At 52.2% G+C, this 10,835-nt stretch overlaps 1 protein-coding gene across 1 annotated transcript in view; it reads right to left on the minus strand.

The window, feature by feature from the left end:
* LOC113207050 (uncharacterized) overlaps positions 1-10,268 on the minus strand; it is a 67,694-nt gene extending 57,426 nt beyond the window's left edge. The window contains exon 1 of the mRNA XM_026423410.2: positions 9,948-10,268. Coding sequence (XP_026279195.1) covers positions 9,948-10,068 — 121 coding nt within the window. The 5' untranslated portion in view covers positions 10,069-10,268. The remainder of the gene's footprint in view (positions 1-9,947) is intronic.
* Between the last annotated feature and the right edge of the window lie 567 nt (positions 10,269-10,835).

The raw sequence follows: 10,835 nt of genomic DNA on the forward strand, positions 1-10,835 counted from the left end.
GAAATAGACGCGAAATAGTCGGTGAAATAGTCGCGAAATACCCCTGAAATACTCCGAAATAGCGCGAAATAGCCTGAAATAATCCGAAATAGGCGGGAAATAGCCGAAATGGCAGGAGAAATAACCGAAATGGTAGGAGAAATACTAAGAAATAGTCCGTACGCTACGAACCCTAGTGATTTCCCCCTCGACTTGAGTAACGATATCTGACATTTTTTTTAGCGCAAAGCTATATGTTATTCATAGGCCACAGGCCTTTTCGATCCTCCTCTCTTACACAAAGTACACTTGCAGCCTCCACCCCAACCAAAATGTGTTATTGATATCAGTAAATTTTTCGTAGTGTTGATATTTTTGAGAGCAGTGAGCTTGTTTTGAGTAGATAATGCTCTCAACACAAAGTAAAGCACTCAAGAAAATCGAGTCAGCTAGAAATGCATTCTACTCCGATCAAGACCTCATTTCTGGGGGTGTATTTGATGGCAAGGACGGCGCCGCTGCACTCGGGCTCGGTGGCTCATCCACCAGCGGCCCGTCCCCGCCGCGGCGTTCCCGGTCCTGCCCGGACGAGCAGCTTCCGGTCAGCTGGAGGCTCCGGCAGAGCCTTTCTCCAGAGTGTACCGGCGCGGTGGTGGGGGGTCGCCGCCGCGCCGGGCGCCTCACCGTTACCGCAGAGCGCTCGCGGCGGGCTTATCGTTACGCGGCTCTTAGTCGAGCGCAGCGCGGCCGGCGGCCTAACGCCTTAAAACGGACCTCTTGGCCTTGGTCCGTCTCATGCATATTTTTGCACGCATTCTAAGGCGCACCTGACATTCAGGGTAAAGGTTGCGCTGCGCGCGCCATGGTCCTCGACGCTTCCTTGAGGCCTGAGCATCAGTCACCCTATTGCAGTGCACACGGGAGGGTACAGTCCAAAGTAAGCACCCCCGCCCCGCCCCCTCAAAAAAAGGTGTGTGAATTACCTTCTTTCTTTTGAGAAGATTTCGTCAAAAATCTGAGCTGTCTTCAAACTAGGAGCTCCTCAAAGTTTTCCCTTTTCCCTCTAAAAAGACATTATTTTACCGAATACGCGCCGAGCATACGGTCTTCAGTGGGTCTCTTCGAAAGAACGAACTGATAGCGCAGTGTTTGAGACCTTTTGGCGTGCTACTTTGCGCGGTGGCAGCGGCCGGCGAAATGCCAGCGACCAAAATCGCACGCCATGCTAACTACTGACCTACCTGCCGCTCCCAAGATCGAGCCAAGCCAATGACCCGCGAGGAAAGACATTAAAAAAAAAAAAAGAAACTGAAATTAAAAAAACAACGTGCTGCGAACTGGCTACTGGTCGAAACCGGGTCCTCCTCTCCGCTCGCGCGCCTTATAATGGCCGCTAAGCGGGCCATCTCACATCTCACACGCGGCGCGGGGGACACCGGACGACTCGCCTACCGGGGAAGAACCTGTCGGAGCAACTTTCGATTTGCCGAACGCAAACAAACGGCCTAGCCCAACGGGACAGCGTCTGGCGCTCGTCTGCCTGCTCGGAGCCGCGTCGGCGCGTCACCCGGTACAGTAGCAGTAGCCGAGCTTCAAGGACTCTCTCTCTCTCTCTCTCTCTCGCTTTTACATTAACTCCTACTCTTGTGATTGACCCCGATAACCAGACGAACAGGGGCGGCACAATTTCTGCTTCTCTGAGTCGCACTACCCCCCCCCCCCCACCCCACCCCTCTCTCTCTCTCTCTCTCGCTTTTACATTAACTCCTACTCTTGTGATTGACCCCGATAACAAGACGAACAGGGGCGGCACAATTTCTGCTTCTCTGAGTCGCACTACCCCCCCCACCCCACCCCCCTCTCTCTCTCTCCCTCTCTCCCTGTTTGATATGGCTCTCGTCCAAAGGCGTCATCCCACGACTGGGCCTTGCCCTGGACTGTAACGAACGGCAACCAATTATCTCTCTCTCTCTGTACCTCTCTCACGATGATGCAACAAATGGTAACAGAATAGGGCGCCGGTTTGGCACAAAACACGGCCACCTAATAATAACTGCAAAGCAGCAGCAGTGGAGCTACCAAACCGAATTACATTTAGGGATTTATACCTCCCGGCCACACCACCCCACCTCGCTGGAGCAGGGCGAGCCGCCCAGCGCCCTCTCCGCAACAGGGCGCGGAGAATGACACGACTCCTACGTCAGCGAAGTTGTTTCGCGCACCAGATTTCAAAATTGCCCCCGCGAGCGCGGGGGGTTGTACCGAAAAGATTGCGGCGTTTAAAAGCGGAGCGTTGCTCCAAGCGACATACATATACACACACGGCCTCTCTTTTACCCGAGCAGCCGAAAATTGCGCGCGCGTGTGTGTGTGTCCCGGACGTTGGTGGGCAGAGAGTCTCGTAGACAAGACCTGTCGTCATGAACCAGTCCGCAGAGTAGTGGTATGGTAAGTGCCGTGCGGCACTCGGCGCCCTGCCCCCCACCCCCTCCTTCTCCCCTCCTCCGCCCGCCGCGCCCCGCCGCGCCCTGCCACGCCCCGCGGGGTAAATAGAGCAGGTGCGCACCCGGGCGTGTCCAGTGTCGCCGTGCTGACGAAAATGATCGTCTTTCAACAGCATTCTGACATGGGTAAAGGACCCCCTCCGAACCCTCCTTACGTGAGCGTACGTGACGCCATGTACAGGGCCGATGAGTCGATCACCATACTTTTATAATTATTATTCTTAAATGCGTCAATCACGTGTTAAAATATCGCGATATCGGGCTGCCTGCAATCAGTTAAATATTGTTTGGTCTGTGAGTGCGTGGTTTGGGAAAAGTAGATAGAGGTAGATAGATAGATAGATAGATAGATAGATAGATAGATAGATAGATAGATAGATAGATAAAGGGGGGAGGGGAGGGAACGAGGAAGCTTCGTGAGCTCCGTTAAGTTGTAAGGCGATCTTTGCTGCAGCTACGGTGCATCCAAGGCGAACCACCCTGCATATGAAAACACACACAACAGTGCTCTGGAATAGACTCGAGGAAAAACACATTATCGCGCGTTATGCAATTCAATTAACAACTATTTCTATTCAATTTTTTCTCTTTTGCGAGCGGCACCGCCATCTCTGCAGGTGCACGTCGACGCCAGCGGGAAAGTGATAAGGCTACGAATAAAAGTAAACCGCGCGAGGACATTTTCACACGAAACGAGCAAAGCTTTAGTTCCGGGGCGTTGATAACCAAAAGTCGAGTCGGAAAGTCTATATCCTGCTGACGCTTGGGTAAGCAGGCGCTGCTGGTGGGAGTTTGCGCCAGAGATAGAGAGAGGTGAGAGGACGAGGGACAGAGAGAGAGAGAGAGAGAGAGAGAGAGAGAGAGAGAGAGAGAGAGAGAGAGGCGGCAGGAGGGGGCTTCACAACTACAGTCGTGGCCACTATACTACAAAGGTGCCCTAGTGACCATAGCGACGGGTAACGGGTACGTGGCACGACACTATCGGCACCGGCTAGGGAGTCCCGCAGGTACACTACAACTTTCTTTGAAAGTTTCTTCTCTCTTTGTAGAAATCTATTTGATTTTATTTTAATCGCTCAGTCATAACAATTCTTTGCTGGTTGGTGACATGTGACATGGTTCAAAAGCTGTTTCCAATTTCAAGTATTCTTTTTTTCAATTTCCGTCAAGGACTCTCTCTCTCTCTCTCTCTGACATGTGACATGGTTCAAAAGCTGTTTCCAATTTCAAGTATTCTTTTTTTCAATTTCCGGAATTTGATTTTTTTAAAGTAATTTTTCGTCAAACTGTTATACTCTGAATGGTTAAAGACAGCATGTGACTGGAAACTAGAGAACAAGCGAGTACTCATACAGCGTTTTCTTCCCAAGGAAGACCCGTAGATGGCTGCCGCTGTTTGTTGCCGGGCGGGGTGGTGGGACGAAGCGTAGGGCGGGGGGAAGTCTTACGCCACGGCGGTAACTCAACGCACTGCATGTTGTACTCCGCCGATACAGTCACACGAAATCCGAATATTTTATCTGGAGACTGCCGTGCCGCGGGCCGGCGGCCGCCGACCGCGCACCGCCGCTCCCAGTCCCACGGTGTCTGCTGGGCGCCCGGGCACCTTGCGCCTTTGCAGGGCGCACCAGGCGAGCAGGGCGCACCGGGGCGAGCAGAGACACGTCCAGAAACTTGCACTTGAGTCAGATTCCCCCCACTCCGTCCCTCGTAGACAACAATAATATTAGTTTGGTTAGACAAGAGCGAGCGGCAGGAAAAACGAGCAGCACCCGAGAGCAATCCCAGCGGCAGCAGCTGCCCAGCTGCAGCCATTTCACACAACGATAATAATTATACAATGACGATGATGCAAAGCGGCTGCAGCGCGGCTTTCATTTTCCTTCACTCTTCTTGTAATCCACAGGACCGACCACAATGTCTTAATTAAGCCTGCGTCGTCAGCTAATGGCGGCACAATCGACCTCGACCTTAAGCGCGAATAGAATAGAACGTAAAACGTTCAGCAGATTTTTTTTCTTTCCCCCCTCCCACCTTTTTAACATTCCACTACAGCCCGTCCGCTGCGCCCACTTGTCCAGTTTCCAACACTCTGCTCTCGATTTAAACGCCCCCCCCCACGCCACTCTCTTTCTCGTCACGGGGAGGTCACGTGCCCAGGTACTTACAGCGGTGCTGATAGTAATTTATGATTTCGTATATATTGTAACCTTTTCGGTGCGCCGCCGACTAGCCTAGCCTGGCCGCGCCAGCTGGCATGTGTCGTTGGAAATAATAATTAGCCCTCGTCGACAGCCTTCACGAGGGAGTAAGAGACTTGCGACACGTACCGCGTGAGCCTGAGCGACTGTCGAACGATCGATAGTATTGCGGGCGCAACAACGACAGCTTTCCCGCGCCCCGCGCTTTTTTTCCCCTCCATTTCGCATTACACTTTATTTAATTATGTTTGTAGAAATTCACAGTGCCGGCCCGGCGCAGTGAGAAAATGTGTAAATGAAAGGGGAAAAATATATGAAAGTTTTCGTGATTAATTATTGAAAAAATTCAAAACAGGATAGGTATTTTTTTTTAAAGTTCAATTATTGATTGTACTAAGCTCTGTAAATTTCAGTGAAAATTTGCAAGTATTGCAACTCTAGCGGTGAGTCACACGGGGGACCTTGGCGGTGAGAGGTGTTTCCCATCCGGCACCGGGCGGGCACCCTTCGGCAAAAGATCACACAGCCAGTGCGCCTTAATAAGAACGGCCATAGAACCGAAATAATGGCAGACCAATGACTGTATTAACCTCCAGTAGCTCCATACGCGCAGGCCCGCACACACGCACAAGAGAGCACACACACACAAGGTGGCGCTGTTCCTCCCGGGAGCCCCCCGTCCCGCCGCCGGCCGGCCGAGCGACCGCGCCTCGTTAGCGGGGGTCTTGTTGGGCCTGGTTTAGTGACAGAGCAGGGAGCACCGCACCGCTGCGCGTCCAAACAATGCAAGGTCTAGTCTAAGACCTCGACATTAATTAGGGCCTGCTTCTAGGCGGGGGTAAAACTAACGGAAAACTGGGGCTGCAGCCTCTCGGTGCTGCTGATGATTGCCGGTGCCGGTCATTTCGATGCTTTTGGTTGTGCAAGGCGGGGCGGGGCGCGTCCGTGCAAGGTCGCGGAGGAAACGGAAACTGACGTGTGAAAGAAGCGCACGCGACGATTACAGATTGAAGATTTATTTGAATATACCGCTGTTGCCAAACGCCCTAGTTTTTTTTTGTTTGCCCCCTTTTGTTTTACAAAAAACAACAACTGTAGGATCTAGGTTATGAATAAAAATGTGATTTGAAAGTGTCAGAGTAAGGAAAATGCACTTCTAATTATGAGTTCTCAGCCTCTCAGAGGTCCGACAGATCGACAAGGGTTGAATTTTTAAAGATGTTTGTCTACCAGTTATAGCCAACCTAAAATAGGATCCACTGTCCTTAAGTTAAACAACGTGAACCCCGCCGATGTACAACGCGCTCATCTGTAATTCTCATTTCTCAAAATATTCCCATCCTCTTTTCTTCCTTCTTTTACAACAAATCTAATTATGGTCACCTCCCTGTCTGGGTCCAACGCAACGTCGCAGAAATATCAAGATACCTAATCCCTCTGCTGTGCTCCTCCCACGAGATAACCTAACCCCGCCTCTCGCTAACGAGTCGCGCCCAGAGACTGCAGCAGACGGCGGCAGGCCCCGGTCAAAATAATTAGAGGGAGGGGCCCTGGTCACCCCAGCCTGCCCCGCCTTTAGGAGCACATGCGCGCGCTTAGGCATGCCTAGAAATGGAAGTGAGCAGAACCGGATCCAGTACTGCGAGTGTGTGTGTGTGTGTGTGTGTGTGTGTGTGTGTGTGTGTGTGTGTGTGTGCCCGCGCGAGCAGCTGGTTTCACTTTTTACGCTGCTCCGCTGATGGGCAACGCCAAGAAGTGGATGAAGATGTGGAAGTAGTGGATGATGACGGCCGGCTGCACTAGCTAATCCTTCCACAGCACAGGCCTGAATCACCCCCCTTCGCCTCACTCTTCCTCACAAATTGTTATTACTCTTGCATTGCAGCTGGCGGCGTACAAGAGCGGTCGTCCCAATGCGGCCAACAAGCGACAACAGCAGCTTCCTTACATTTCGCTGTCCTGATCAACACTGTCGCGCTTACAGCTCCCCCTCCCCCCTTGTCCGTGTGATACGGCACGACTTGTTTCGCCACTCGCGCCCGTAGTGCTTGTTGGCAGCTAAAGGGTTTGAGGTAGCTGGGACGAGGAGGAGGGGGTGTGGAACAGAAAAGGAGAGAGGACGGACCACGTGGGTTTGAGTAGGACACTCCATATGCCAGATATTTTAAGGACATGCACGCGTCTGATTCAACACATCGAGTGCACGGGATTAGTAAGGTAAGAAGAGCTTAGTTTTAGAAACACGATATAACAAGTAAATTTACATTTAGTTTGGACCACTTGAAAGTGATACAGCAGCGAACTAACTGCGGTAGCTAGCTTTGCTATCAGTGTCAGCAGCAAAGTATCAAAAACAAACAATAAATGTTGACAGTTCCATGTTATTCATGAAGCCTAAACCGAACTTATTATACGACAAGCCTTTTCCCCCGTCACCGTCCTTAGCCACGGGGCTGCGAGCTCGCTCGTACCAGCAGGACCGCTGCAGGGGTCCGCGCGCGCCAGTGCCGCCTTACGTCAAAAACCCTAGTCACCCTCGGTGACGCAAGGGAAGTCCCGGAACAAGCACTGCCTCATTGCGCGACCTTCACCTCGTGGGCCAGGCCCAGTTGCCCCCAAACCGCGGCCAACAATCTAATACACTACCTTCTGTCAATGTCAAGCCTTTCTTTTTTCTTTTTTCTCTAAATCTTTATTTAGGGGAGAAAATGTAGGAATTTAACTGTCGTTTTATTGCGCTTAGGGCAACACTCGACTGTCTGTTCGTGCCGTTAACGACGCGGTGACGACGACCCCGGACCCCGTCGGTTGAGTCGCGAGAGAAATTAGAGAGACGGATAGAGAAACTGTCAAAAATATGTTTGTTTAACTTAACATTTTTTCTTATTATTTTTTATTGTAATATACGGTTCTCCGGTCGGTATCGTAACTTTACTACTGACTAGTTTTGTTTGTCGGAATAGTTTAAGAAGGGTCGACGAATGATATAATTTCACAAATTTCAAATCGATTACTTTACAACACATCTCATGGCAAATTTTCCTAGTCAAAACCTATTTTATGCCACAATGGATGGGGAGAGCAGGATGACAGTCGTTTGGTAAGCACCCGGCCCCGCGAGCCACCGCCTTTTCGGCGAGCGCCCTAGTAGCAAGACAGAGGTCGACCAAATTAAAGGCCTGCCGAAAAGCGGTGGGCCTGGCTGAGGGCGGTAGCGGCCACGGTAGCGGCGGAGCCAGGCAGCCGGGCTGCTCGTTCCTTTCACTCGATGAAGATAAGAAGAATGCAACGAAGCAGCCTACTTAGAAAGCTCCCTGTGGGAAGCCGAACACAAGCCAGCGCCCGGCACCAGCGCGACTTTATAAAGTACACCTGATCTCTTCCCAACCTCGCCCGCGCTTGAGCCGATTTCTCACAAATCGTCCCCCTCTTCGCCCGATCTGCAGCGAAATTTTTGGATGGATTTTGCCGCAGGTTCATCACGTACTTCAGTAAAAGACCAGCAGGAAGTGGAAATAGCTGTGATCATATTACGAGTACTGAGCAAAGGGTGGTTTTGAAACCATATTGTGGGTTCTCACGTGGATCAGATCATACATTTAGGGTGAGTAATAAACAACTTTGACAGAACCATGACAGGGAAATCAAACTGACAATCAAAAACCTCTTTTACCTGATATTTATCAAAGCTGAGAGTGACCTGCTCGCGAGGAACTGTTCTTTGCCCGTATCCAATGTACTACGCCCGCTAGGAACGATATGACATCATTAAAGAAAGCTCGGAAATGACAGAGACTCGCCCGGCTCGACAACACGACCCCCCGCTCACCACCAAATGTGGGGTTTAACTACCTCCTCGAAGTGTCATCCAGCAGGTGAACCCTTTTCTCACCCTACGCCACTACGCTGCGCCACGCTGCGCCACGCTGCGCCACGCCGCGCTCCGCATCTTTCGCAAAGCCGAAGCCGAGCGCTGAGGTCGTGAGAATCTCTCGCTGGAACCACGCCATGCAGCGGCGGCGCCCCCGGAACCCCCTTCGCCCCTACGCCACACGGCCCTCGCGCCGCGCTACCTTCTTTCGCATTCTCCCCCCACCCCCTCTATTCAAAAATTTCCCAGCATCATACATACAACAATTAAGACAACATTTTAAAATACACCTACGCCTGCATTCAGTCTCGTACAAAAATGACGAAAGTAAGTAAGCAGACTTCAAACTTATCTCGATCTTCCCCGCAGCGACTGGAGCGAACGAGGGCTTCACGTCCCAAACGGGACCGCCTCCGAACCATGCCGCTTTGCCCTCTACTAGGTGCCGCGCGCGCGCTTGCCTCCAAAGTTCACACGGGTCAGACGTGATGTGCATGTCCTGAACCGTCCTCAGCGCTAATGGTGGGCCTGCCCAAGGTCCCGCCCAGTCACACAAGGCGCACCCCGTTAGGCACGCTTTAACGCCCCTTTGTGTTCGCCAATAATTGAGGGGGGCAAGCCTCTGGTAATCTATTTGAGGTGCTGCTATTTCGAAGTATCAATAAAGGGTCCTCCAGCGGTCTCGTCAAAACTACATGGATTTAATATAACACCGCCCTCTCTCAATGTTGAGCGAAGAGAGGACGTCGTGGGATTCATTGACCCAAGTGTGGGTAGGTATTCATAACTCTCATCCTAAAGATAACAAAGTAGCCCTTGGTCATGGAATCTAAATACAGCTCATAACGCGTTTGCCACAGCGGCGCAGTTCAGTCCAATTAAAAATCAGAAACAATAAAGTGACGCGTCGTAATTAAGATCCATATTTTCATTCAAGCAATCAACTCAAGTTCTGGAGAGACTCGTGCGAAATGCATTTCGTCTCCCAGATTGACAGTTGCAAAGTTTCGCAAAACTCGAGCAGCACACACGTGAGGTACAGCGAGTGTGTGTGTGTGTGTGTGGTCTCCCAGATTGACAGTTGCAAAGTTTCGCAAAACTCGAGCAGCACACACGTGAGTGAGTTTCTACCAATTAAACACCTGAGCTGACACTTTTCCAGGCGACACGCACGCACATGGTGTGACAAACGCGTCATGGGAGCTGCAGAACCAGAGTGTAATCCGCGGTCCTGGTGGTGAGCAGACTTATCGGAGGTTGCCGTCGCTGCGGTCGCCGAGGCGGTCGTGGTGGGCTCCACCCGGTGGGGTCCAACCCATAGTGGGGTCCCTGGGGGGTCCTCTTGCCGTATCCAAGCTCCGCAAATGCACACACGCTTCGCACGACACTAACCTTTCCGCTTCTTGATCTTGGTGGGGCTCTTGGTCCCCGTGGACGACGCGGTCGACGAGGCGCGCTCAGCCGCCGCCGCCGCGACCACCACGCACAGGAGCGCTAGGGCCACGACGCGCATCGTGGCTAGAGCGTCTCTCCGCACCGACAGGAAAGAGAGTAAAAAAAAAACAACTCGCGGTCGCGCGGCAGCAGCAGCACTCTCAGCACGCTCGGAGTCACTCTCGCACACACGCACGGCACTCTCACTCTCCGCTCCGCCCTACTGCTGCGACTGCATCTCTCGGCTCCACGCGGCGGACTGACTGGCCGACCCACAAGTTTCTCCGGGCCCCGTCCAACTGCCCAGTGCCCCTTCTCCTCGGCGTGGTGGCGGCGGCGGTGGCGGCGGCGGCGCTCCAGGACGGGGGGCAGGGAGTTCCTTTCTCTGCTCTCGGCCCCGCCCCCGCCGCTCCACCACGGCTCGCTCGTACAGAAAGGGAGAGGGAACGGAGGAGAGAGGGAGAGAAGGAGAGAGAGAGAGAGAGAGGGGAGGGGGCAAGTGCCTTTCTCTGCTCCGCTGCTACACCTTGGTCGCGTATTTGCGGATGTGTGTGTGCAAGCACTAGTGTGTGTTTTTGTGCTAGTGTGTGTTTTGGAACCCGACATTCCGACCCTCAACAGAGATAGGCAGAGTGACAGATTTTTGAGGGTGTGATACTCTGTTCCTATCCCTCCTGAGCAAGTAGTCAACTATTACCCACGTCGTCGAATGATCATAGTATTTTAATTTTTTGATACCAGTTGTTTAAAGTGGCCGATACAGATTAATAGAGGGTGATAAAGGTCACGCACGTCCTATTTCTTCATACGGCGCATCGTGCACGAAAAGGTATTTAGAGCCAGGCC

This window comes from Frankliniella occidentalis, unplaced genomic scaffold (genome assembly GCF_000697945.3).
Source record: "Frankliniella occidentalis isolate FOCC.00 unplaced genomic scaffold, Focc_3.1 Scaffold76, whole genome shotgun sequence".
Taxonomy (NCBI): Eukaryota; Metazoa; Arthropoda; class Insecta; order Thysanoptera; family Thripidae; genus Frankliniella; species Frankliniella occidentalis.